The sequence below is a fragment of the Coturnix japonica genome, unplaced genomic scaffold (genome assembly GCF_054131305.1).
Source record: "Coturnix japonica strain WE unplaced genomic scaffold, WE-NBRP24 Scf107, whole genome shotgun sequence".
Lineage (NCBI taxonomy): Eukaryota > Metazoa > Chordata > Aves > Galliformes > Phasianidae > Coturnix > Coturnix japonica.
This window is the reverse complement of record NW_028189010.1, coordinates 235311-262691: the sequence shown is the minus strand read 5'-3', so window position 1 is coordinate 262691 and position 27381 is coordinate 235311. Positions and strand designations below refer to the sequence as shown.

General features: G+C 60.8%; 3 protein-coding genes across 8 annotated transcripts in view; 2 read left to right on the top strand and 1 right to left on the bottom strand.

The window, feature by feature from the left end:
* Positions 1 to 326: 326 nt before the first annotated feature.
* Positions 327 to 12515, top strand: POLR1H (RNA polymerase I subunit H). Of its 3 annotated transcripts, none has more exons than XR_014941726.1 (5): positions 327 to 531; positions 3205 to 3305; positions 6246 to 6355; positions 7662 to 7746; positions 12415 to 12515. XR_014941726.1 is itself a non-coding variant. In XM_085535075.1 (5 exons), the coding sequence occupies exons 2-5, from the start codon at positions 1809 to 1811 to the stop codon at positions 7684 to 7686; spliced, it is 372 nt and encodes a 123-aa protein (XP_085391201.1). In that variant the 5' UTR covers positions 424 to 531; positions 1791 to 1808; the 3' UTR covers positions 7687 to 7814. The 3 variants fall into 3 exon arrangements, 2 of the variants coding, with proteins under 2 accessions (XP_085391200.1, XP_085391201.1); XM_085535075.1 differs by lacking the exon at positions 12415 to 12515 and adding an exon at positions 1791 to 1944 and having other exon boundaries at positions 424 to 531; positions 7662 to 7814; XM_085535074.1 differs by lacking the exon at positions 12415 to 12515 and having other exon boundaries at positions 7662 to 7814.
* Positions 12506 to 17279, top strand: WHR1 (winged helix repair factor 1). Its single transcript, XM_015851010.3, has 6 exons — positions 12506 to 12705; positions 13094 to 13189; positions 14840 to 14967; positions 15716 to 15813; positions 16939 to 17080; positions 17166 to 17279. The coding sequence occupies exons 1-6, from the start codon at positions 12523 to 12525 to the stop codon at positions 17209 to 17211; spliced, it is 693 nt and encodes a 230-aa protein (XP_015706496.2). The 5' UTR covers positions 12506 to 12522; the 3' UTR covers positions 17212 to 17279.
* A 248-nt stretch (positions 17280 to 17527) lies between these two features.
* The window catches only part of AGPAT1 (1-acylglycerol-3-phosphate O-acyltransferase 1), a 12882-nt gene continuing 3028 nt past the window's right edge, over positions 17528 to 27381 (bottom strand). For 3 of the 4 annotated variants that reach the window (XM_085535072.1, XM_085535073.1, XM_085535071.1), the window contains exons 3-6: positions 24512 to 24687; positions 23744 to 23839; positions 23106 to 23178; positions 17528 to 19771 (exon numbers count right to left, since the gene is read on the bottom strand). In XM_085535072.1, the coding sequence (XP_085391198.1) occupies positions 19602 to 19771; positions 23106 to 23178; positions 23744 to 23839; positions 24512 to 24687 (515 nt within the window). In that variant the 3' untranslated portion in view covers positions 17528 to 19601. The remainder of the gene's footprint in view (positions 19772 to 23105; positions 23179 to 23743; positions 23840 to 24511; positions 24688 to 27381) is intronic. The other variant, XR_014941725.1, reaches the window with a different exon arrangement.

Genomic DNA, 27381 nt, shown 5'->3' with positions numbered 1-27381 from the left:
GGAACAACGGGACCCCATAGGGAACAACGGGACCCCATAGGGAACAACGAGACCCCATAGGGAACAACGGGACCCCCCCCCCCCCGTTAGGCCGCAGTGTAGGCCCGACCCCCCCCGTTAGGCCGCAGTGTAGGCCCGACCCCCCCCCGTTCCCCCCCCTCCCCCATCCCGCCCCATTGACCCCACGGCTGTTCCCGTTTCTCCCCCCTCCCCCCCCCGGGACCCACCGGGACCCCCCGGAAGTTCCCCCCTCCCCCCCCGTCCCACCCTCCGTCCGCTCCGTACCGCAGCGCTCCCGGCGGCACGATCCACTTCCGCCTCTCTGCGCCGGAAGTGGTGCCATGGCAACGGCTGCTTCCGCCTCGCAACGGCCGGAAGTCGAGAGGCGTGGCTACTTGGAGGCCACGCCCCCCAAGCGGCAAGTCACGCCTACCGGAAGTGCACGGTTGGAGGACCGGAAGTGGTGGTTGGGAGGACTTCCGGAAGGAGTGGGGCGGCCGCTCTGGTCGAGAGATTCGAGTGCTCCGGGAGGTCCGGCACGTGGGGGGTTAAATGGGGTCTATGGGGGGTTATGGGGCCTATGGGGCTCTATGAGGTTATGGGGCGGTTATGGGGTTATGGGGTCTATGGGGGGTTATGGGGCCTATGGGGCTCTATGGGGTTATGGGGCGGTTATGGGTCTATGGGGGGTTATGGGGTCTATGGGGCTCTATGAGGTTATGGGGCGGTTATGGGGTTATGGGGTCTATGGGGGGTTATGGGGCCTATGGGGCTCTATGGGGTTATGGGGCGGTTATGGGGTCTATGGGGGGTTATGGGGTCTATGGGGCTCTATGGGGTTATGGGGCGATAAATGGGGTCTATGGGGGGCAGCTGTGGGGTTATGGGGTCTATGGGGCTCTATGGGGTTATGGGGCGGTTATGGGGTCTATGGGGGGTTATGGGGTTTATGGGGTCTATGGGGTTATGGGGCGTTAAATGGGGTTATGGGGTCTGTGGGGTTATGGGATCTATGGGGCTCTATGGGGTTATGGGGCGGTTATGGGGTCTATGGGGGGTTACGGGGCTCTATGGGGTTATGGGGCGGTTATGGGGTCTATGGGGTTATGGGGTCTATATGGGGCTATGGGTCTCTATAGGGTTATGGGCTCTATGGGTCTCTGTGGGGTTATGGGGCAGCTGTGGGTCTCTATAGGGCTACGGGGCAGTGGGGGGGTTATGGGGTCTGTGGGTCTCTATGGGGTTATGGGGGGTTATGGGGTCTATGGGGGGTTATGGGGGGCCTATGGGGTTATGGGGCGGTTATGAGGTTATGGGGGGGTTATGGGGTCTGTGGGTCTCTATGGGGTTATGGGGTCTGTGGGGTTATTGGGGGGCTATGGGGTGCCTATGGGGTCTATGGGGTGGTTATGGGTCCAATGGGGTTATGGGGCTGTGGGCTATGGGGTTATCCTGTTACCACCCTATATCTGCCCCATAGCTACCCCATAACACCACCCCATAACTGCCCCATTTCTGCCCCATAACTGCCCCATTTGTGCCCCATAACTGCCCCATTTCTGCCCCATAACTGCCCCATTGCTGCCCCATAACTGCCCCATTTCTGCCCCATAACTGCCCCATTGCTGCCCCATAACTGCCCCATAGCTGCCCCATAACTGCCCCATTTCTGCCCCATAACTGCCCCATTGCTGCCCCATAACTGCCCCATTTCTGCCCCATAACTGCCCCATTGCTGCCCCATAACTGCCCCATTTCTGCCCCATAACTGCCCCATTTCTGCCCCCCAGCCGCCCCATTTGTGCCCCATGGATCCTCCCCCCCCGTCCCCCTTTGCTGCCCCCTTGGATTTCTGCCCCGAATGCGGCTCCGTTCTGCCCCACATCGGCCCCACCCCAAAGGCTCCACCGTGTCTCCACTGCGGCTTCACCCCACGGCGCGACGGTAAGGGGGGAACTGCCCCATAGGTGACCCATAGATACCCCATAGCTGCCCCATAGCTGCCCCATAGATATCCCATGACTGCCCCATAGCTGCCCCATAACTGCCCCATAGCTGCCCCATAGATACCCCATAGCTGCCCCATAGCTGCCCCATAGATATCCCATGACTGCCCCATAGCTGCCCCATAGCTGCCCCATAGATATCCCATGACTGCCCCATAGCTGCCCCATAACTGCCCCATAACTGCCCCATAGCTGCCCCATAGATACCCCATAGCTGCCCCATAGCTGCCCCATAACTGCCCCATAGCTGTCCCATGGCTGCCCCATAGCTGCCCCATAGATACCCCATAGCTGCCCCATAGCTGTCCCATGGCTGCCCCATAGCTGTCCCATGGCTGCCCCATAGCTGCCCCATAGCTGTCCCATGGCTGCCCCATAGCTGCCCCATAGATATCCCATGACTGCCCCATAACTGCCCCATAGCTGTCCCATAGATACCCCATAGCTGCCCCATAGCTGTCCCATGGCTGCCCCATAGATATCCCATGACTGCCCCATAGCTGCCCCATAACTGCCCCATAGCTGCCCCATAGACACCCCATAATTGCCCCATAGCTGCCCCATAGATATACCCCATAGCTGCCCCATAGCTGCCCCATAACTGCCCCATAGCTGCCCCATAGCTGCCCCATAGCTGCCCCATAGCTGCCCCATGGCTGCCCCATAGCTGCCCCATAGCTGCCCCATGGCTGCCCCATAGATATCCCATGACTGCCCCATAGCTGCCCCATAGATACCCCATAGCTGCCCCATAGCTGCCCCATAGCTGCCCCATAGATATCCCATGACTGCCCCATAGCTGCCCCATAGATATCCCATGACTGCCCCATAGCTGCCCCATAGCTGCCCCATAGCTGCCCCATAGCTGCCCCATAGATACCCCATAGCTGCCCCATAGCTGCCCCATAACTGCCCCATAGCTGCCCCATAGATACCCCATAGCTGCCCCATAGCTGCCCCATAACTGCCCCATAGCTGCCCCATAGATACCCCATAGCTGCCCCATAACTGCCCCATAGCTGCCCCATAGCTGCCCCATAGATACCCCATAGCTGCCCCATAGGTGTCCCATGGCTGCCCCATAGCTGCCCCATAGATATCACATGACTGCCCCATAGCTGCCCCATAATTGCCCCATAGCTGCCCCATAGACACCCCATAGCTGCCCCACAGCTCTGCCCCACATCTCCCCCCCCAGGTTTGGAGGGCCGGACGCTGCGCACGGTGCTGGAGCTGAACCCCCTGCAGGCACTTATGGGGCGGGGGGCGGCTGCTGCCCCACAAGTTGCAGGACCTCTGGTGAGTGCGGCCCCATAGATGGGACCCTAAACCCCATAGGGTGGGTTCAGCCCCATAGATGGGGCCCCAAAACCCCATAGGGTGGGTTCAGCCCCATAGATGGGACCCCAAACCCCATAGGGTGGGTTCAGCCCCATAGATGGGACCCTAAACCCCATAGGGTGGGTTCAGCCCCATAGATGGGACCCTAAACCCCATAGGGTGGGTTCAGCCCCATAGATGGGACCCCAAACCCCATAGGGTGGGTTCAGCGCCATAGATGGGACCCCAAGCCCCATAGGGTGGGTTCAGCCCCATAGATGGGACCCCAAAACCCCATAGGGTGGGTTCAGCCCCATAGATGGGACTGAAAGCCCCATAGATGGGACCCCAAACCCCATAGGGTGGGTTCAGCCCCATAGATGGGACCCCAAAACCCCATAGGGTGGGTTCAGCCCCATAGATGGGACCCCAAAACCCCATAGGGTGGGTTCAGCCCCATAGATGGGACCCCAAAACCCCATAGGGTGGGTTCAGCCCCATAGATGGGACCCTAAACCCCATAGGGTGGGTTCAGCCCCATAGATGGGACCCCAAGCCCCATAGGGTGGGTTCAGCCCCATAGATGGGACCCCAAACCCCATAGGGTGGGTTCAGCCCCATAGATGGGACCCCAAACCCCATAGATGGGACCCCCAGGCCCCATATATGGCAGCCCCACATTACAGCCCCATAGGGTGGGTTCAGCCCCATAGATGGGACCCTAAACCCCATAGGGTGGGTTCAGCCCCATAGATGGGACCCCAAAACCCCATAGGGTGGGTTCAGCCCCATAGATGGGACCCTAAACCCCATAGGGTGGGTTCAGCCCCATAGATGGGACCCCAAACCCCATAGGGTGGGTTCAGCCCCATAGATGGGACCCAAAACCCCATAGGGTGGGTTCAGCCCCATAGATGGGACCCTAAACCCCATAGGAAGGGTTCGGCCCCATAGATGGGACCCCAAAGCCCCATAGGGTGGGTTCAGCCCCATAGATGGGACCCCAAGCCCCATAGGGTGGGTTCAGCCCCATAGATGGGACCCCAAACCCCATAGGGTGGGTTCAGCCCCATAGATGGGACCCCAAACTCCATAGGGTGGGTTCAGCCCCATAGATGGGACCCCAAACCCCATAGGGTGGGTTCAGCCCCATAGATGGGACCCTAAACCCCATAGGGAGGGTTCGGCCCCATAGATGGGACCCCAAAGCCCCATAGGGTGGGTTCAGCCCCATAGATGGGACCCCAAGCCCCATAGGGTGGGTTCAGCCCCATAGATGGGACCCCAAACCCCATAGGGTGGGTTCAGCCCCATAGATGGGACCCCAAACTCCATAGGGTGGGTTCAGCCCCATAGATGGGACCCCAAACCCCATAGGGTGGGTTCAGCCCCATAGATGGGACTCAAAACCCCACAAGTGGGACCCGTCATTCACACAGATGGGACCCCAAACCCCATAGGGTGGGTTCAGCCCCATAGATGGGACCCCAAACCCCATAGGGTGGGTTCAGCCCCATAGGTGGGACCCCAAACCCCATAGGGTGGGTTCAGCCCCATAGGTGGGACCCCAAACCCCATAGGGTGGGTTCAGCCCCATAGATGGGACCCCAAACCCCATAGGGTGGGTTCAGCCCCATAGATGGGACTCAAAGCCCCATAGGGTGGGTTCAGCCCCATAGATGGGACCCCAAAACCCCATAGGGTGGGTTCAGCCCCATAGATGGGACCCCAAAACCCCATAGGGTGGGTTCAGCCCCATAGATGGGACCCTAAACCCCATAGGGTGGGTTCAGCCCCATAGATGGGACCCCAAAACCCCATAGGGTGGGTTCAGCCCCATAGATGGGACCCTAAACCCCATAGGGTGGGTTCAGCCCCATAGATGGGACCCCAAACCCCATAGGGTGGGTTCAGCCCCATAGATGGGACCCTAAACCCCATAGAGTGGGTTCAGCCCCATAGATGGGACCCTAAACCCCATAGGGAGGGTTCAGCCCCATAGATGGGACCCTAAACCCCATAGGGAGGGTTCAGCCCCATAGATGGGACCCCAAAACCCCATAGGGTGGGTTCAGCCCCATAGATGGGACCCTAAACCCCATAGGGTGGGTTCAGCCCCATAGATGGGACCCTAAACCCCATAGGGAGGGTTCAGCCCCATAGATGGGACCCTAAACCCCATAGGGAGGGTTCAGCCCCATAGATGGGACCCCAAAACCCCATAGGGTGGGTTCAGCCCCATAGATGGGACCCCAAAACCCCATAGGGTGGGTTCAGCCCCATAGATGGGACCCCAAAACCCCATAGGGAGGGTTCAGCCCCATAGATGGGACCCCAAAACCCCATAGGGTGGGTTCAGCCCCATAGATGGGACTCAAAACCCCATAGGGTGGGTTCAGCCCCATAGATGGGACCCCTAAACCCCATAGGGTGGGTTCAGCCCCATAGATGGGACCCCAAGCCCCATAGGGTGGGTTCAGCCCCAGAGATGGGACCCCAAAACCCCATAGGGTGGGTTCAGCCCCATAGATGGGACCCTAAACCCCATAGGGTGGGTTCAGCCCCATAGATGGGACTCAAAGCCCCATAGATGGGACCCCAAACCCCATAGGGTGGGTTCAGCCCCATAGATGGGACCCCAAACCCCATAGGGTGGGTTCAGCCCCATAGATGGGACCCTAAACCCCATAGGGTGGGTTCAGCCCCATAGATGGGACCCCCAGCCCCATAGATTAGACCCTTAGCCCCATAAATGGGCCCCTGGACCCCATATTTGTGACCCCAGACCCCCATATTTGAGCCCCCCAACCCCATATTTGTGACCCCCAGCCCCATAGATTGGCCCCAGGCCCCATAGATGTTCCCCTTGACCCCCTATTTGTGCCCCTATTAATGGGGTCCCCCTGTTCTGTGGGGCAGGTGGAGCGCCGCTGTTCGCGCTGTGGGTTCGGGGCCATGCAGTACCGTGTGGGGCAGACCAGGGGGGCCGACGAGGGGCAGACCGTGTTCTACCATTGCCCACAGTGCCGGTGGGTGACCCATAAGTTATGGGGCGGGACCCCCAAGTTATGGGGCAGGACCCCCAAGTTATGGGGCGGGACCCCAAAATGGGGATTGGGACACCCAGGTTATGGGGCGGGACCCCAAAGTTATGGGTTGAGACCCCAAAGTGGGGGGTGGGACCCCCAAGTTATGGGTTGGGACCCCCAAGTTGTGGGGTGGGACCCCCAAGTTGTGGGGTGGGAACTAAAGATGTGGGGCAGGACCCCCAAGTTATGGGGTGGGACCCCAAAGTGGAGGCTGAGACCCCAAAGTGATGGGTTGAGACCCCCAGGTTATGGGGTAGGACCCCCAACTTGTGAGGTGGGAGCTTTGGATTGTGGGGACTGGGACCCCCAAGTTGTGGGGTGGGACCCCAAAGTGGGGGGTGGGAACTAAAGATGTGGGGCAGGACCCCCAAGTTACGGTGTGGGACCCCCAAAGTGGGGGATGGGACCCCCAAGTTATGGGGTGGGACCCCCAGGTTGTGGGGTGGGACCCCAAAGTGGGGACTGGGACCCCCAAGTTGTGGGGTGGGACCCCAAGATGGGGGGTGGGAACTAAAGATGTGGGGCGGGACCCCCAAGTTATGGGGCGGGACCCCAAAGTGATGGGTTGAGACCCCCAAGTTATGGGGTGGGACCCCAATGTGGGGACTGGGACCCCCAAGTTGTGGGCTGGGACCCCAAAGTGGGGGGTGGGAACTAAAGATGTGGGGCAGGACCCCCAAGTTATGGGGTGGGACCCCAAAGTGGGGGATGGGACCCCAAAGTGATGGGTTGAGACCCCCAAGTTATGGGGTGGGACCCCCAACTTGTGGGGTGAGAGCTTTGGATTGTGGGGACTGGGACCCCCAAGTTGTGGGGTGGGACCCCAAAGTGGGGGCTGAGACCCCAAAGTACGGGCTGGGACCCCCAGGTTGTGGGGTGGGAGCTTTGGGTTGTGGGGTGGGACCCCAAAGTGGGGACTGGGACCCCCAAGTTGTGGGGTGGGACCCCAAAGTGGGGGTGGGAACTAAAGATGTGGGGCAGGACCCCCAAGTTATGGGGCGGGACCCCCAAGTTATGGGGTGGGACCCCAAAGTGATGGGTTGAGACCCCCAAGTTATGGGGTGGGACCCCCAACTTGTGGGGTGGGAGCTTTGGATTGTGGGGACTGGGACCCCCAAGTTGTGGGGTGGGACCCCAATGTGGGTATTGGGACCCCCAAGTTGTGGGGCTGCCCCACTGCTCTGGGTCCAGCCCCCCAAGTTATGGGGCAGAGCCCCCCCCTTAACCACCCCATTTCCCCCCATAGGTTCCAGGAGAAGGAGGACTCCTGACCCCCTGCTCTTTGTTAATTCACGGCTCCTTGTTAATTATGAGCCTTCTGTTAATTAACTGTAATGTTAATTACTGCCCTCGTTACCCCCCCTGTGTTAATTACAGCTCGTTACTCCAGTGCTTTTAATTGTTGTGCCTTTAATTACTGTGCCTTTAATTGACCCTCCCCCCCCCCATGGTGTTAATTACCCCCCCCCTCATTACCCCATTGCTGTTAATTACCCCTGACTGTGCCCCATAACCCAGTAACTGCCCCATAGATCCCATAGTGCCCCATAACCCAGTAACTGCCCCATAGATCCCATAGTGCCCCATAACCCCATAACTGCCCCATAGATCCCAGTGCCCCATAACCCCATAACTGCCCCATGGATCCTGCAGTGCCCCATAACCCCATACCAGCCCCATAACCCCATAACTGCCCCATAGATCCCAGTACCCCATAACCCCGTAACTGCCCCATAGATCCCATAGTGCCCCATAACCCCATAACTGCCCCATAGATCCCAGTGCCCCATAACCCCGTAACTGCCCCATAGATCCCATAGTGCCCCATAACCCCATAACTGCCCCATAGATCCCAGTGCCCCATAACCCCATAGCTGCCCCATGGATCCTGCAGTGCCCCATAACCCCATACCAGCCCCATAACCCCATATCTGCCCCATAGATCCCAGTGCCCCATAACCCCATAACTGCCCCATAGATCCCAGTGCCCCATAACCCCATAACTGCCCCATAACCCCACAGTGCCCCATAGATCCCATAGTGCCCCATAACCCCATAACTGCCCCATAGATCCCAGTGCCCCATAACCCATTACAGCCCCATAACCCCACAGTGCCCCATAACCCCATAACTGCCCCATAACCCCACAGTGCCCCATAGATCCCATAGTGCCCCATAACCCCATTACAGCCCCATAACCCCACAGTGCCCCATAACCCCATATCTGCCCCATAGATCCCAGTGCCCCATAACCCCATAACTGCCCCATAGATCCCAGTGCCCCATAACCCCATAGCTGCCCCATGGATCCCATAGTGCCCCATAACCCCATAACTGCCCCATAACCCCATATCTGCCCCATAGATCCCAGTGCCCCATAACCCCGTAACTGCCCCATAGATCCCAGTGCCCCATAACCCCATAGCTGCCCCATGGATCCCATAGTGCCCCATAACCCCATAACAGCCCCATAACCCCATATCTGCCCCATAGATCCCAGTGCCCCATAACCCCGTAACTGCCCCATAGATCCCAGTGCCCCATAACCCCATAACTGCCCCATGGATCCTGCAGTGCCCCATAACCCCATAACTGCCCCATAGATCCTGCAGTGCCCCATAACCCTAATCCCAGCCCCATAGCTGCCCTATAACCACATCCCAGCCCCATAGCTGCCCCATAGCCCCACAAGTGCCCCATAACCCTATCTGTGCCCCATAGCTGCCCCATAACAACCCCATCCCTGCCCCATACCTGCCCCATTACAACCCCATAACCCCATCTGTGCCCCATAGCTGCCCCACAAGTGCCCCATAACCCCATCTGTGCCCCATAGCTCCATCCCTGCCCCATAACAACCCCATCTGTACCCCATAGCTGCCCCATAACAACCCCATAACCCCATCTGTGCCCCATAGCTGCCCCATAACAACCCCATAACCCCATCTGTGCCCCATAGCTGCCCCACAAGTGCCCCATAACCCCATCTGTGCCCCATAGCTGCCCCACAAGTGCCTCATAACCCCATCTGTGCCCCATAGCTGCCCCATTACAACCCCATCTGTGCCCCATAGCTGCCCCATAACAACCCCATAACCCCATCTGTGCCCCATAGCTGCCCCACAAGTGCCCCATAACCCCATCTGTGCCCCATAGCTGCCCCACAAGTGCCCCATAACCCCATCTGTGCCCCATAGCTGCCCCACAAGTGCCCCATAACCCCATCTGTGCCCCATAGCTCTAACCCTGCCCCATAACAACCCCATCTATGCCCCATAGCTGCCCCATAACAACCCCATAACCCCATCTGTGCCCCATAGCTGCCCCACAAGTGCCCCATAACCCCATCTGTGCCCCATAGCTGCCCCATAACAACCCCATCCCTGCCCCATAGCTGCCCCATTACAACCCCATAACCCCATCTGTGCCCCATAGCTGCCCCATAACAACCCCATAACCCCATCTGTGCCCCATAGCTGCCCCACAAGTGCCCCATAACCCCATCTGTGCCCCATAGCTGCCCCAGAAGTGCCCCATAACCCCATCTGTGCCCCATAGCTGCCCCACAAGTGCCTCATAACCCCATCTGTGCCCCATAGCTGCCCCACAAGTGCCCCATAACCCCATCTGTGCCCCATAGCTGCCCCATAACAACCCCATAACCCCATCTGTGCCCCATAGCTGCCCCATAACAACCCCATAACCCCATCTGTGCCCCGTAGGTGCCCCACAAGTGCCTCATAACCCCATCTGTGCCCCATAGCTGCCCCACAAGTGCCCCATAACCCCATCTGTGCCCCATAGCTGCCCCACAAGTGCCCCATAACCCCATCTGTGCCCCATAGCTGCCCCACAAGTGCCCCATAACCCCATCTGTGCCCCATAGCTGCCCCACAAGTGCCCCATAACCCCATCTGTGCCCCATAGATGCCCCACAAGTGCCCCATAACCCCATCTGTGCCCCATAGCTCCATCCCTGCCCCATAACAACCCCATAACCCCATCTGTGCCCCATAGCTGCCCCATAACAACCCCATAACCCCATCTGTGCCCCATAGCTGCCCCACAAGTGCCCCATAACCCCATCTGTGCCCCATAGCTGCCCCACAAGTGCCCCATAACCCCATCTGTGCCCCATAGCTGCCCCACAAGTGCCTCATAACCCCATCTGTGCCCCATAGCTGCCCCATAACAACCCCATAACCCCATCTGTGCCCCATAGCTGCCCCATAACAACCCCATAACCCCATCTGTGCCCCATAGCTGCCCCATAACAACCCCATCCCTGCCCCATAGCTGCCCCATTACAACCCCATAACCCCATCTGTGCCCCATAGCTGCCCCATAACAACCCCATAACCCCATCTGTGCCCCATAGCTCTAACCCTGCCCTATAACAACCCCATCTGTGCCCCATAGCTGCCCCATAACAACCCCATAACCCCATCCCTGCCCCATAGCTGCCCCACAAGTGCCTCATAACCCCATCTGTGCCCCATAGCTGCCCCATAACAACCCCATAACCCCATCTGTGCCCCATAGCTGCCCCATTACAACCCCATAACCCCATCTGTGCCCCATAGCTGCCCCACAAGTGCCTCATAACCCCATCTGTGCCCCATAGCTGCCCCATAACAACCCCATAACCCCATCTGTGCCCCATAGCTGCCCCATTACAACCCCATAACCCCATCTGTGCCCCATAGCTGCCCCACAAGTGCCCCATAACCCCATCTGTGCCCCATAGCTGCCCCATAACAACCCCATAACCCCATCTGTGCCCCATAGCTGCCCCATAACAACCCCATAACCCCATCTGTGCCCCATAGCTGCCCCACAAGTGCCCCATAACCCCATCTGTGCCCCATAGCTGCCCCAGAAGTGCCCCATAACCCCATCTGTGCCCCATAGCTGCCCCACAAGTGCCCCATAACCCCATCTGTGCCCCATAGCTGCCCCACAAGTGCCTCATAACCCCATCTGTGCCCCATAGCTGCCCCATAACAACCCCATAACCCCATCTGTGCCCCATAGCTGCCCCATAACAACCCCATAACCCCATCTGTGCCCCATAGCTGCCCCATAACAACCCCATCCCTGCCCCATAGCTGCCCCATTACAACCCCATAACCCCATCTGTGCCCCATAGCTGCCCCATAACAACCCCATCCCTGCCCCATAGCTGCCCCATAACAACCCCATAACCCCATCTGTGCCCCATAGCTCTAACCCTGCCCTATAACAACCCCATCTGTGCCCCATAGCTGCCCCATAACAACCCCATAACCCCATCCCTGCCCCATAGCTGCCCCACAAGTGCCTCATAACCCCATCTGTGCCCCATAGCTGCCCCATAACAACCCCATAACCCCATCTGTGCCCCATAGCTGCCCCATAACAACCCCATAACCCCATCTGTGCCCCATAGCTGCCCCATTACAACCCCATAACCCCATCTGTGCCCCATAGCTGCCCCATAACAACCCCATAACCCCATCTGTGCCCCATAGCTGCCCCATAACAACCCCATAACCCCATCTGTGCCCCATAGCTGCCCCATTACAACCCCATAACCCCATCTGTGCCCCATAGCTGCCCCACAAGTGCCCCATAACCCCATCTGTGCCCCATAGCTGCCCCACAAGTGCCCCATAACCCCATCTGTGCCCCATAGCTGCCCCATAACAACCCCATAACCCCATCTGTGCCCCATAGCTGCCCCACAAGTGCCCCATAACCCCATCTGTGCCCCATAGCTGCCCCACAAGTGCCCCATAACCCCATCTGTGCCCCATAGCTGCCCCACAAGTGCCCCATAACCCCATCTGTGCCCCATAGCTGCCCCATAACAACCCCATAACCCCATCTGTGCCCCATAGCTGCCCCATTACAACCCCATAACCCCATCTGTGCCCCATAGCTGCCCCACAAGTGCCCCATAACCCCATCTGTGCCCCATAGCTCCATCCCTGCCCCATAGCTCCACCCCTGCCCCATAGCTGCTCTCCGCCCACCTCCGCGCATGCGCATCAACAGCGCCTCATCCCTCTGACGTCATCACCCCCCACGCCCTAACCCGGAAGCGGAAGTGCCCCACCTCATCCATCATGGCGGCCCGGCGTCGTTCCGGCGGGGCGGTGAAGCGCCGTCCTGGCCCGGAAGCGGTGGAGGCGGCTCTACAGGAAGCGGCGGCGCTTTTCCCGCCTCGTTGGTCGGAGCTGCCCGCTCTGGTCCTCCGACATCAACTCTATGGTTTGGCCGGGGATAGAACGGCGGTGGATCGGCACCTGGTAGGTGGGCGAGGAGGGTGATGACGTCATCAAAGCGCGACGGAAGCGACACCATTAACCCCCCCCCCCCATTGGATCACACGTGGTGGGTGGGCGCGGTTCTGATGACGTCACGAATACGCGACAGAAGTGTAAGGGCACGTGATGGGGGGGGGGGCGCACGGCGATGACGTCATCGCAGCGCGACGAAAGTTACGCCATTATCCCCCCTGTTAAAGCGACACGTGGTGGGTGGACACTGCTCTGGTGACGTCATCAACGCGCGACTGAGGCGACCCCATCAACACCCCCCAGTTCGTCACGTGGTGGGTGGGCGCAGAGCGATGACGTCATCGCGGCGCGACGAAAGTGACGCCATTAACTTCCTCCCCCCCCCACTTCCGGTCAGGGCCGCCTGCAGGCCGAGGGCCGCATCCGGTTGCTGCAGCTCGGGCTGGGGAGCGACACGGTGGCCGTTATCAGGGATGAGGACTTCCGGGAAGCGGTGAGGTCGTGAACTGTGACCTTTGACCCTTGATCTGACCTCTGACCCCTGCCCTGATCTGTGACCGCCCACCTCCATCATTCACGCTGACCCAAAGCCCCACCCATGTGACCTCTGACCCCGGCCCTGACCCCTACCGTGACCTCTAACTCTGACCTCTGACCCCAGCTTTGACCTCTGACCCTAGCTTTGACCTCTGAATGGGGTCCTATGGGGGTCCTATGGGGGTAAATGGGGTCCTATGGGGGTCCTATGGGGTCCTATGATGTCCTATGGGGGTCCTATGGGGGTCCTATGGTGTCCTATGGGGGTCCTATGGGGGTAAATGGGGTCCTATGGGGTCCTATGAGGGTCCTATGGGGTCTTATGGGGGTCCTATGGGGTCCTAGGTTGTCCTATGGGGGTCCTATGGGATCCTATGGGGGTCTTAGGGGGGTCCAGGGGGTCCTATGGTGTCCTATGGGGGTCCTATGGTGGTAAATGGGGTCCTATGGGGGTCCTATGGGGGTAAATGGGGTCCTATGGGGGTCCTATGGGGTCTTATGGTGTCATATGGGGGTCCTATGGGGTGCTATGGGGTCCTAAGGGGGACCTATGGGGTCCTATGGGGTCCTAATGGGTTCTATGGGGATCGTATGGGGACCTAATGGGTCCTATGGGGTCCTATGGTGGTAAATGGGGTCCTATGGGGGTAAATGGGGTCCTATGGGGGTCCTATGGGGTCCTATGAGGGTCCTATGGGGGTCCTATGGTGTCCTATGGGAGTCCTATGGGGTCTTATGGGGGTCCTATGGGGTCCTATGATGTCCTATGGGGGTCCTATGGGATCCTATGTGGTCCTATGGGATCCTATGGGGGTCTTAGGGGGGTCCAGGGGGTCCTATGGTGTCCTATGGGGGTCCTATGGGGTCTTATGGTGTCATATGGGGGTCCTATGGGGTGCTATGGGGTCCTAAGGGGGACCTATGGGGTCCTAATGGGTTCTATGGGGATCGTATGGGGACCTAATGGGTCCTATGGGGTCCTATGGTGGTAAATGGGGTCCTATGGGGGTAAATGGGGTCCTATGGGGGTCCTATGGGGTCCTATGGGGGTCCTATGGGGTCCTATGGTGTCCTATGGGGTCCTATGGGGGTCCTATGGGGTCCTATGGTGTCCTATGGGGTCCTATGGTGTCCTATGGGGTCCTATGGGGGTCCTATGGGGTCCTATGGTGTCCTATGGGGTCCTATGGGGGTCCTATGGGGTCCTATGGTGGTAAATGGGGTCCTATGGTGTCCTATGGGGTCCTATGGGGGTCCTATGGGGTCCTATGGGGTCCTATGGGGGTCCTATGGGGTCCTATGGGGTTAAATGGGGTCCTATGGGGGTCCTATGGTGTCCTATGGTGTCCTATGGGGTCCTATGGGGTCCTATGGTGTCCTATGGGGTCCTATGGGTGTCCTATGGGGTCCCTCTGACCCCACCCACACCTCAGTTTTCACCCCTCCTGACCTCTCACCCCTGACCTCTGACCCCAGCTCTGACCTCTGCTCCTTTCCCTCTGACCCCCCTTTTCCCCTCGTGCCCCTGTGACCTCTCACCCCGCCTGACCTATGACCTCAACCCCTTGACCTCTTGACCTTTTGACCCCTTGCCCTTTGACCCCAGGTGCTCCGTGCCGTGTCCGACTCCCCTTGTGCCCCATTGGTTCAACGTTTCCTCACTGAGGCTCCTCGGCTGCTCAGCTTCCAAAGGGAACAGCTGCAAAACATGGGGCTCAATGACCAGCACGTCACGTAATGGGGCTAAAGGGGGCTAAATGGGGTTCTATGTGGTTCTAATGGGGCCTATGGGGACCTATGGGGTCCTAATTGGGTCTTATGGGGTCCTATGGGGTCCTATGGGGGTCCTCTGGTGTCCTATGAGGTCCTATGAAATCCTATGGGGGACTTGGGGGGTCCTATGGGGTCTTATGGGGTCCTATGGGGTCTTATGGGGGTAAATGGGGTCCTATGGGGGTCCTATGGGGTCCTATGGGGTCATAATGGGGTCCTGTGGGGTCTTATGGTGTCATATGGGGGTCCTATGGGGTGCTATGGGGTCCTAAGGGGGACCTATGGGGTCCTAATGGGTCCTATGGGGGTAAATGGGGTCCTATGGTGGTCCTATGGGGTCCTATGGGGGTAAATGGGGTCCTATGGGATCCTATGGGGGTCCTATGGTGTCCTATGGGGGTCCTATGGGGTCTTATGGTGTCATATGGGGGTCCTATGGGGTGCTATGGGGTCCTATGGGGGTTCTATGGGGTCCTATGGGGTCCTATGGGGTCTTATGGGATCCTATGGGGGTTCTATGGGGTCCTATGGGGGTCCTATGGGGTCTTATGGTGTCATATGGGGGTCCTATGGGGTGCTATGAGGTCCTATGGTGTCCTATGGGGGTCCTATGGGGGTCCTATGGGGGTTCTATGGGGTCCTATGGGGTCCTAATGGGTCCTAATGGGGTCCTATGGTCTCCCCTTTTGACCCCCCCCCCCCTTTCCAGGCAGCTGGTGGCCGCGGGGCTGCTGACGGTTCGGGACGCCGGAAGTTGGTGGTTGGCGTTACCGGGAACCGGCCGCTTCATCCGGGCACTTCTCAAGGGTACGAGCCGCGCCGCCATCTTGGAAAATATCCCCCGATCACGTGATCATACCCACGTGACCTTTGTCACCCCTCCCGCGCCGCCATCTTGGTACCACTACCAGGGTGCCGCCATCTTGGAAACTACTCCCTGATCACGTGACCGTTGTTACCACTCCTGCGCCGCCATCTTGGAAACCACCACAACCCCCCCCCCCCCGATCACGTGATCATCCATACCCACGTGACTATTGCTAACCCTCCCGCGCCGCCATCTTGGTACCTTCCCCCCAACATCTTGGGACGTGCCCCCTTATCACGTGACCACCCCCACGTGACTATTGTTACCCCTCCTGCGCCGCCATCTTGGCTACCTCCTACCTCTACCACCACGGCGCCGCCATCTTGGTACCTACCACCAGCACGGCGCCGCCATCTTGTTACCCTACCCCTTATCACGTGACCATCCCACACGTGAACCTTGCCACCCCGCCCGCTTACAGTCCCCGCCGCCATTTTGGAAAATACCCCCCGATCACGTGATCATTCATACCCACGTGACTATTGTTAACCCTCTCGCGCCGCCATCTTGAAACTACCTCCCCCTCCGATCACGTGATCATTCATACCCACGTGACTATTGCTAACCCTCCCGCGCCAACATCTTGGGACGTGCCCCCTTGTCACGTGACCACACCCACGTGACTAGTTACCCCTCCCGCGCCGCCATCTTAGCTACCTCCCCCTCGTACCACCACGGCGCCGCCATCTTGTTACCCTACCCCTTATCACGTGACCATCCCACACGTGACCCTTGCCACCCCACCCGCTTACAGTCCCCGCCGCCATCTTGGAAAATACCCCCCGATCACGTGATCATTCATACCCACGTGACTATTGCTAACCCTCCCGCGCCGCCATCTTGAAACTACCTCCCCCTCCGACCACGTGATCATCCATACCCACGTGACTGTTGCTAACCCTCCCGCGCCAACATCTTGGGACGTGCCCCCTTATCACGTGACCACCCCCCACGTGACTATTGTTACCCCTCCCGCGCCGCCATCTTGGCTACCTCCCCCTCACACCACCGCAGTGCGCCGCCATCTTGTTGCCGTCACGTGACCTCTCCCACTTCCTGTCTAGGCCGGAAGCAGTTGCTGTCTGCCGTCCGCCGTTCCCGTCACCGTGAGGTTCTCCAGGCCGAGCTGGGGCAGCGCAGGTCGCGGCCTACATTGGGGCTCCGTTACGTCCTGCTGGACCTGCTGGGCGCTGAGCTGCTCCGGAGGTGACCCTTCACCTTTAACCTCCCACCTATCAACCCTTGACCTTCGACCCCACCGTGACACCGGATGTTTTATTCCCCTTTATAGCATCCCCACCACTTCCGGTCCGTTGTTACGGTTGGCTGACACGTGATTCCGGTTCGGTTCGACGATACCGGGAGCGAAAGTGCAATAAAATGGGATTTGGGGGCAAAAAAAAAAGGCAGGTTTCATTTGGTGGGGCCCACCCGTGGCATTGCCGCTTTAAGAGGCCTGCACGTAGGGAGCGGGAACATGGACAGCCAATGGGGAGCGGAGAAACGCAATGGAGGGAAACGGGCAGCCAATGGGCGGCTGCCAAAAAGGGATGACGTCATCAACCCATAGAGTTCATAGAAGGACATGGAGCTTGCCCGGATGGAGTCGTCGCGCCTTGATGACGTCATCAACCCCCCGCCCGACCAACATGATGACGTCACAGCGGCACTTCCGTTTTATTCCAAGCGATTTGGCCCCCAAGTCGCCCCGCCCCCACATGGCAACACGTGACGTCACAGCCCCGCCCCCATAACGACACGTGACGTCACCGACCCGCCCCCACATGGCGACACGTGACGTCACTGCCCCACACATCAGCCCCACTTATGGGGCAGGACCCACTTATGGGTCACAAATCCACTTGTGGGTCACATCCTACTTATGGGTCACAGCCCCACTTATGGGTCACAGTCCACTTGTGGGGCAGAGCCCACTTATGGGGCAGAACCCTACTTATGGGGCAGGGTTCTATTGTGGGTCACAGCCCCACTTATGGGTCATAAACTTACTTATGGGTCGCAGCCCCACTTATGGGGCAGGGTTCTATTGTGGGTCACAGCCCCACTTATGGGTCATAAACTTACTTATGGGTCACAGCCCCACTTATGGGGCAGAACCTTACTTATGGGTCGCAGCCCTACTTATGGGGCAGGGTTCCACTTGTGGGTCAGAGCCACACCTATGGGTCACAGGTCCACTTATGGAGCAGAACCTACTTATGGGTCACAGCCCCACTTGTGGGTCACATCCTACTTATGGGGCAGGGCTTCACTTGTGGGTCAGGGCCCCACTTGTGGGTCACAGGTCCACTTATGGGGCAGGGCTTCACTTGTGGGTCACAACCCCACTTATGGGTCACAGGTCCACTTGTGGGTCAGGGTTCCACTTATGGGGTAGGGTTCCACTTGTGGGTCGAAGGTCCACTTATGGGGCAGAACCCACTTATGGGTCACAGGTCCACTTGTGGGTCACAGTCCTACTTATGGGGCAGGGATCCACTTGTGGGGCAGGGCTCCACTTATGGGTCGCAGGTCCACTTGTAGGTCAGAACCCACTTGTGGGTCACAGGTCCACTTATGGGGCAGAACCCACTTATGGGTCAGATCCTACTTATGGGTCAGGGCTCCACTTATGGGTCACAGGTCCACTTGTGGGTCACAGTCCTACTTATGGGGCAGGGCTCCACTTGTGGGTCAGTCCGTGGGTCCATCCATCTGTCTCCTCCTGTGGGCCCACCATCCACTTGTGGGGCAGCGCTATGGGGCAGAGCCGCGGAGTGTCGCTATGGGGCAGTGCCCCACTTATGGGGCAGAGCTTCACATACTTGGGGTCACAGCCACACTTATGGGTCAGTCCATGGGGAGGGGGGGGAACGACACTGTGGGGCAGAGCCATGGAGTGTCGCTATGGGGCAGTGCCCCACTTATGGGGTAGAGCTTCACGTACTTATGGGACACAGCCACACTTGGGGGTCTCAGCCCCACTTGGGGGTCACAGCCCCACTTATGGGGCAGCCTTTGTGGATCAATGCCCTACTTATGGGGCAGAGCCCCAGTTATGGGTCTCAGCCCCACTTATGGGTCAGCCTTATTGGATCAATGCCCTACTTATGGGGCAGAGCCCCGGTTATGGGTCACAGCCCCACTTATGGGTCAGCCTTCATGGTCAATGCCCTACTTATGGGGCAGAGCCCCAGTTATGGGTCACAGCCCCACTTATGGGTCAGTCCATAAGGGGTGACGTTGTGGGGCAGCATCATGGAGTGTTGCTATGGGGCAGTGCCCCACTTATGGGGCAGAGCCCCACTTATGGGTCAGTCTTTGTGGGTCAGATCCCCACTTATGGGTCTCAGCCCCACTTATGGGTCAGAACCCACTTATGAGTCACAGCCCCACTTATGGGGCAGAACCCACTTATGGGGCAGAACCCACTTATGGGTCGGCAGGTCCACTTATGGGTCAGAGCCCCACTTATGGGTCAGAACCCACTTATGGGTCAGAACCCACTTATGAGTCAGAGCCCACTTATGGGTCACAGCCCCACTTATGGGTCACAGTCCACTTATGGGTCTCAGCCCCACTTATGGGTCAGAACCCACTTATGAGTCAGAGCCCACTTATGGGTCTCAGCCCCACTTCCATCTCAGTCCCGTCTCCGTGTCCTCCCCCTCTTTCCGTGGGTCAGAGGCGTCTCTTTCAATGGGGCTGTGGGGGGGGGGGGTCAGATCTATGGGGCGGAGGCGTCGCTATGGGGCTGAGTTGTGGGGCTGAGTTCGGCCTCCAAAGCCTCGAAGGCGTCCAACATGGCGGCCCGGACCCGATCCGACAGCGACGGGACGTCGGTGGAATCCAGCCCCAACGTGGGGACAGCAGGGAGAACCTCGATCACACAGCGACCTGCGGGGAGATGGGGGGAGATGGGGGGCAGGGGGGGATGTGGGGAGATGTGGGGCAGGGGGGGATGGGGGGCAAGGGGGATATAGGGGGAGATGGGGGGCAGGGGGGGGTATGTGGGGAGATGTGGGGCAGGGGGGAGATGGGGGGCAGGGGGGGGATGTGGGGGCAGGGGGGGGATGTGGGGCAGGGGGGATGTGGGGCGGGGGGGAGATGTGGGGAGATGTGGGGCAGAGGAGAGATGGGGGGAGATGTGGGGCAGGGGGAGGGTGGGGGGAGATGTGGGGCAGGGGGGAGATGGGGGGCAGGGGGGGGATGTGGGGCAGGGGGGGGATGTGGGGAGATGTGGGGCAGGGGGGAGATGGGGGGGATGTGGGGCAGGGGGGAGATGGGGGGATATGGGGGGGGATGTGGGGCAGGGGGGAGATGGGGGGGATGTGGGGCAGGGGGGAGATGGGGGGAGATGTGGGGCAGGGGGAGGGTGTGGGGAGATGTGGGGCAGGGGGGGATGGGGGGCAAGGGGGATATAGGGGGAGATGGGGGGCAGGGGGGGGTATGTGGGGAGATGTGGGGCAGAGGGGGGATGGGGGGCAGGGGGGGATGTGGGGCAGATGTGGGGCAGGGGGGATGTGGGGCAGGGGGGGGTTATGGGGAGATGGGGGGCAGGGGGGATATAGGGGGAGATGGGGGGCAGATGTGGGGCAGGGGGGATGTGGGGCAGGGGGGGGATGTGGGGCAGGGGGGATGTGGGGCGGGGGGGGGGATATGGGGAGATGTGGGGCAGGGGAGAAATGGGGGGGATGTGGGGCAGGGGGGAGATGGGGGGATATGGGGGGGGATGTGGGGCAGGGGGGGGGATATGGGGAGATGTGGGGCAGGGGGGAGATGGGGGGAGATGTGGGGCAGGGGGAGGGTGTGGGGAGATGTGGGGCAGGGGGGAGATGGGGGGCAGAGGGGAAAGGGGGGAGATGTGGGGCAGGGAGGATGTGGGGGGCAATAAGGGGCAATTGGGGGATATGGGGGGGATATGGGGGGAGATGGGGGGCAGGGGGGGGTATGTGGGGAGATGTGGGGCGGGGGGGGGATTGGGGGCAATAAGGGGAGATGTGGGGCAGGGGGAGATGGGGGGAAGGGGGGATATAGGGGGAGATGGGGGGCAGGGGGGGGTATGTGGGGAGATGTGGGGCAGGGGGGATATAGGGGGAGATGTGGGGCGATGGGGGGCAATGGGGGTCAGTGGGGGGCAATGGGGGTGGGGGGCAATGGGGGGAGATATGGGGCAGGGGGGATATGGGGGGGAGATGGGGGGCAACAAGAGGCAATGGGGGGAATGGGGGGCAATAAGGGGCAATAAGGGGGGAGGAATGGGGCACAATTAGGGGCCCCCAACCCTATAGCAGCCCAATAGCAGCCCCCCCCAGCCCCACACCCAGCCCCATAGCGCCCCATAGTGCCCCACACCCAGCCCCATAGCAGCCCCATAGCGCCCCCCCAGCCCCATAGCAGCCCCACACCCAGCCCCATAGCGCCTCCCAGCCCCATAGCAGCCCCATAGCAGCCCCACACCCAGCCCCATAGCGCCTCCCAGCCCCACACCCAGCCCCATAGCAGCCCCATAGTGCCCCCAGCTTCACACCCAGCCCCATAGCAACCCCACACCCAGCCCCATAGCGCCTCCCCAGCCCCACACCCAGCCCCATAGCAGCCCCATAGCAGCCCCACACCCAGCCCCATAGTGCCCCCCAGCCCCACACCCAGCCCCATAGCAGCCCCATAGCGCCCCCAGCTTCACACCCAGCCCCATAGCAACCCCATACCCAGCCCCATAGCGCCTCCCAGCCCCACACCCAGCCCCATAGCGCCCCCCAGCCCCACACCCAGCCCCATAGCAGCCCCATAGCGCCCCCAGCTTCACACCCAGCCCCATAGCAGCCCCACACCCAGCCCCATAGCGCCTCCCAGCCCCACACACCAGCCCCATAGCGCCCCCAGCTTCACACCCAGCCCCATAGCAACCCTACACCCAGCCCCATAGCGCCTCCCAGCCCCACACCCAGCCCCATAGCGCCCCCAGCTTCACACCCAGCCCCATAGCAACCCCACACCCAGCCCCATAGCGCCCCCAGCTTCACACCCAGCCCCATAGCAACCCCACACCCAGCCCCATAGCGCCCCCCAGCCCCACACCCAGCCCCATAGCAGCCCCATAGCGCCCCCAGCTTCACACCCAGCCCCATAGCAGCCCACACCCAGCCCCATTGCGCCTCCCAGCCCCACACCCAGCCCCATAGCAGCCCCACACCCAGACCCATAGCGCCCCCCCAGCCCCACACACCAGCCCCATAGCGCCCCCAGCTTCACACCCAGCCCCATAGCAGCCCCACACCCAGCCCCATAGCGCCTCCCAGCCCCACACCCAGCCCCATAGCAGCCCCATAACGCCCCCAGCTTCACACCCAGCCCCATAGCAACCTCACACCCAGCCCCATAGCACCCCCCAGCCCCACACCCAGCCCCATAGCAGCCCCATAGTGCCCCCAGCTTCACACCCAGCCCCATAGCAGCCCCACACCCAGCCCCATAGCGCCCCCCAGCCCCACACACCAGCCCCATAGCAGCCCCATAGCGCCCCCAGCTTCACACCCAGCCCCATAGCAACCCCACACCCAGCCCCATAGCGCCTCCCAGCCCCACACCCAGCCCCATAGCAGCCCCATAGCGCCCCCAGCTTCACACCCAGCCCCATAGCAGCCCCACACCCAGCCCCATTGCGCCTCCCAGCCCCACACCCAGCCCCATAGCAGCCCCATAGTGCCCCCAGCTTCACACCCAGCCCCATAGCAACCCCACACCCAGCCCCATAGCACCTCCCAGCCCCACACCCAGCCCCATAGCAGCCCCATAGCGCCCCCAGCTTCACACCCAGCCCCATAGCGCCCCCCAGCCACACACACCAGCCCCATAGCAACCCCATAGCGCCCCCAGCTTCACACCCAGCCCCATAGCAACCCCACACCCAGCCCCATAGCGCCTCCCAGCCCCATAGCAGCCCCACACCCAGCCCCATAGCGCCCCCCCAGCCCCACACCCAGCCCCATAGCGGCCCCATAGCGCCCCACACCCAGCCCCATAGCAGCCCCATAGCGCCCCCCCAGCCCCACACCCAGCCCCATAGCAGCCCCATAGCGCCCCACACCCAGCCCCATAGCAGCCCCACACCCAGCCCCATAGCGCCCCCCCAGCCCCACACACCAGCCCCATAGCAGCCCCACACCCAGCCCCATAGCGCCTCCCAGCCCCACACCCAGCCCCATAGCAGCCCCATAGCGCCCCACACCGGAGGTGAAGCGCCGTTCGCTGCGGCTGTAGAAATGCCGGTAGGAGGAGATGACGACGGGAACCACCGGGACCTGTGGGGTGAATGTGTGGGGTCAGCCCCATAGCGCCGCCCCACAGCACCCCATAATACCCCACAGCACCCCATAGCGCCCCATAATACCCCATAGCACCACCCCATAGCACCCCCCAACTCTGCCCCATAGTGCCCCACAGCTCCACCCCACATCTCAGCCCCATAGCGCCCCCCAACTCCGCCCCATAGCAGCCCCCAACTCAGCCCCATAGCGCCCCATAGCGCCCTGCAGCTCAGCCCCATAGCGCCCCCCCAACTCCGCCCCATAGCTCAGCCCTACAGCACCACCCCATAACACCCCATAGCACCCCCCAGGTCTGCCCCAGGTCTGCCCCACAGCTCTGCCCCATAGCGCCCCATAGCATCCCCCAACTCTGCCCCATAGTGCTCCATAGCGCCCCACAGCTCCGCCCCACAGTGTCCCTCAACTCCGCCCTATAGCGCCCCATAGCATCCCCCAACTCTACCCCATAGCACCCCCCAACTCCACCCCACATCTCAGCCCCATTGCGCCCCATAGCGCCCCATAGCTCCGCCCCATAGCGCCCCCCATGTTGCCCCACCTGTGCCTGCACGGCGAGGTGGAAGGCGCCTCGTTTGAAGGGCAGCATCGACCCGTTGTGGTTCCGAGTCCCCTCTGGGAAAACCCAGACCCGAACCTGGGGGGGGGGGGGACAGAAATGGGGGGCTGACCCACAGCGCTGCCCCATAGGAACAGCCACAGCCCCATAGGATCAATGACAGCCCCATAGGATAACAGACAGCCCCATAGAATAACGAAAAACCCCATAGAAATCCCCTCCCAGCCCCACAGAACCACCCCCAAGCCCCATAGACCCCCTCCCAGCCCCATAGATTCCCCCCAACCCCATAGGACCCCCCCAGTCCCCCAGCCCCATAGATCTCTCCCAGCCTCATAGATCCCCTCCAGCCCCATAGAATCCCCAGTTCCACAGCCCCATAAATCCCCCCCAGCCCCCCAAGTGAGGGGGAACCTTGGCTATGATGATGTTGATGGAAACCCCAGCCCCATAGATCCCCCCCAGCCCCACAGAAACCCCCCCCAGCCCCATAGATACCCCCAGCCCCATAGATCCACCCCCAGCCCCACAGAACCCCCTAGTCCCACAGCCCCATAGATCCCCCCAGCCCCATAGATCCCCCCACCCCATAGATCCCCCCACCCCATAGAACTCCCCCCCAGCCCCATAGATCCCCCCCAGCCCCATAGAATCCCAAGTCCCACAGAACTCCCCAGTCCCACAGCCCCATAGATCCCCGCCCAGCCCCATAGATTCCCCCCCAGCCCCCCAAGTGTGGGGCAGCCCTACGTCCTGGCTGAGCATGGTGTGTGCAGCCTCGGCCATGACGTTGATGGCGTCTCGGGTCCTTTTGCGGTCAATGAAGATGATGCCCCCCAACCAACAGGCCGCCCCCACGGCCCCCATGTACAGCAGCTCCCTCTTGGCTATGGGGACGCAGCGGTCCGGCAGCACCTCCATCATCCCTGGGGGGCAATGGGGGGGTTGGTTATGGGGCGGCTGTGGGGCTGGGAGGGGTTCTATGGGGCTGGGGGGGGTCCTATGGGGCTGGGGAGGAGCCCATTGAATTCTATGGGTAGACCTGATGGCCGTAGGGATATTACAGGGATGGAGAGTGATCTATGGGGCTGGAGGGATCTATGGGGCTGGGATGGCTGTTGTAGGGTTAGGAGAGTCGCTATGGGGCTGGAGAGGGAGTTATGGGGCAGCTGGGGGGGTTCTATGGGGCTGGGGGGGGACCCGCCATTGAAGTCTATGGGTAGACCTGATGGCCGTAGGGATGAGAGGCGATTAGGGGATCTATGGGGCTTCCTATGGGGCTGTGGGGACGCAGCGGTCCGGCAGCACCTCCATCATCCCTAGGGGGCAATGGGGGGGGCGGTTATGGGGCGGATGTGGGGCTGGGAGGGGTTCTATGGGGCTGGAGGGGAGCCATTGAAGTCTATGGGTAGACCTGATGGCCGTAGGGATATTACAGGGATGGAGAGTGATCTATGGGGCTGGAGGGATCTATGGGGTTGGGATGGCTGTTGTAGGGTTAGGAGAGTCGCTATGGGGCTGGAGAGGGAGTTATGGGGCAGCTGGGGGGGTTCTATGGGGCTGGGGGGGAGCCATTGAAGTCTATGGGTAGACCTGATGGCCTCACAGTTCTTGGAGGAAAAGGGAGGGATCTATGGGGCTGAAGAAGATCTATGGGGCTGGGATGGCTGTTGTAGGGTTAGGAGAGTCGCTATGGGGCTGGAGAGGGAGTTATGGGGCAGCTGGGGGGGTTCTATGGGGCTGGTGGGGAACCACCCATTGAAGTCTATGGGTAGACCTGATGGCCGTAGGAATGAGAGGTGATTGGGGGATCTATGGGGCTTCCTATGGGGCTATGGGGGCACAGCGGTCCGGCAGCACCTCCATCATCCCTGGGGGGCAATGCGGGGGGTGGTTATGGGGCGGATGTGGGGCTGGGAGGGGTTCTATGGGGCTGCAGGGGAGCCATTGAAGTCTATGGGTAGACCTGATGGCCGTAGGGATGAGAGGCGATTGGGGGATCTATGGGGCTTCCTATGGGGCTATGGGGGCACAGCGGTCCGGCAGCACCTCCATCATCCCTGGGGGGCAATGGGGGGGTGGTTATGGGGCGGCTGTGGGGCTGGGAGGGGTTCTATGGGGCTGGAGGGGAGCCCATTGAAGTCTATGGGTAGACCTGATGGCCTCACAGTTCTTGGAGGGAAAGGAAGGGATCTAAGGGGCTGGAGGGGATCTATGGGGCTGGGATGGCTGTTGTAGGGTTAGGGGAGTCGCTATGGGGCTGGAGAGGGAGTTATGGGGCAGCTGGGGGGGTTCTATGGGGCTGGGGGGGAACCCCCCATTGAAGTCTATGGGTAGACCTGATGGCCGTAGGGATGAGAGGCGATTAGGGGATCTATGGGGCTTCCTATGGGGCTGTGGGGACGCAGCGGTCCGGCAGCACCTCCATCATCCCTGGGGGGCAATGGGGGGGGGGCGGTTATGGGGCGGATGTGGGGCTGGGAGGGGTTCTATGGGGCTGGAGGGGAGACCATTGAAGTCTATGGGTAGACCTGATGGCCTTAGGAATACTGGGGGTAGGGGGGGGATCTATGGGGTTTCTTATGGGGCTATGGGGACGCAGCGGTCCGGCAGCACCTCCATCATCCCTAGGGGGCAATGGGGGGGGCGGTTATGGGGCGGATGTGGGGCTGGGAGGGGTTCTATGGGGCTGGAGGGGAGCCATTGAAGTCTATGGGTAGACCTGATGGCCGTAGGGATATTACAGGGATTGAGAGTGATCTATGGGGCTGAAGAAGATCTATGGGGCTGGGATGGCTGTTGTAGGGTTAGGGGAGTCGCTATGGGGCCGGAGAGGGAGTTATGGGGCAGCTGGGGGGGTTCTATGGGGCTGGGGGTAACTGCCCATTGAAGTCTATGGGTAGACCTGATGGCCGTAGGGATATTACAGGGATGGAGAGTGATCTATGGGGCTGGAGGGGATCTATGGGGCTGGGATGGCTGTTGTAGGGTTAGGGGAGTCGCTATGGGGCTGGAGAGGGAGTTATGGGGCAGCTGGGGGGGTTCTATGGGGCTGGGGGGGGAGCTGCCCATTGAAGTCTATGGGTAGACCTGATGGCCGTAGGAATACTGGGGGTAGTGGGGGGGATCTATGGGGTTTCCTATGGGGCTATGGGGACGCAGCGGTCCGGCAGCACCTCCATCATCCCTGGGGGGCAATGGGGGGGGCGGTTATGGGGCGGATGTGGGGCTGGGAGGGGTTCTATGGGGCTGGAGGGGAGCCATTGAAGTCTATGGGTAGACCTGATGGCCGTAGGGATATTACAGGGATGGAGAGTGATCTATGGGGCTGAAGAAGATCTATGGGGCTGGGATGGCTGTTGTAGGGTTAGGAGAGTTGCTATGGGGCTGAAGAGGGAGTTATGGGGCAGCTGGGGGGGTTCTATGGGGCTGGGGGGGGAGCTGCCCATTGAAGTCTATGGGTAGACCTGATGGCCTCACAGTTCTTGGAGGAAAAGGGAGGGATCTATGGGGCTGAAGAAGATCTATGGGGCTGGGATGGCTGTTGTAGGGTTAGGAGAGTCGCTATGGGGCTGGAGAGGGAGTTATGGGGCAGCTGGGGGGGTTGTATGGGGCTGGGG

Coding starts and splice junctions, on each gene's coding strand:
- POLR1H (XM_085535074.1), top strand. CDS start 342: ATGGCAACGGCTGCTTCCGCCTCGCAACGGCCGGAAGTCGAGAGGCGT. Junction 532..3,204: donor AGATTCGAGTGCTCCGGGAG/GTCCGGCACGTG, acceptor CTCCCCCCCCAG/GTTTGGAGGGCCGGACGCTG. Junction 3,306..6,245: donor CACAAGTTGCAGGACCTCTG/GTGAGTGCGGCC, acceptor TCTGTGGGGCAG/GTGGAGCGCCGCTGTTCGCG.
- WHR1 (XM_015851010.3), top strand. CDS start 12,523: ATGGCGGCCCGGCGTCGTTCCGGCGGGGCGGTGAAGCGCCGTCCTGGC. Junction 12,706..13,093: donor CGGCGGTGGATCGGCACCTG/GTAGGTGGGCGA, acceptor ACTTCCGGTCAG/GGCCGCCTGCAGGCCGAGGG. Junction 13,190..14,839: donor ATGAGGACTTCCGGGAAGCG/GTGAGGTCGTGA, acceptor CTTTGACCCCAG/GTGCTCCGTGCCGTGTCCGA.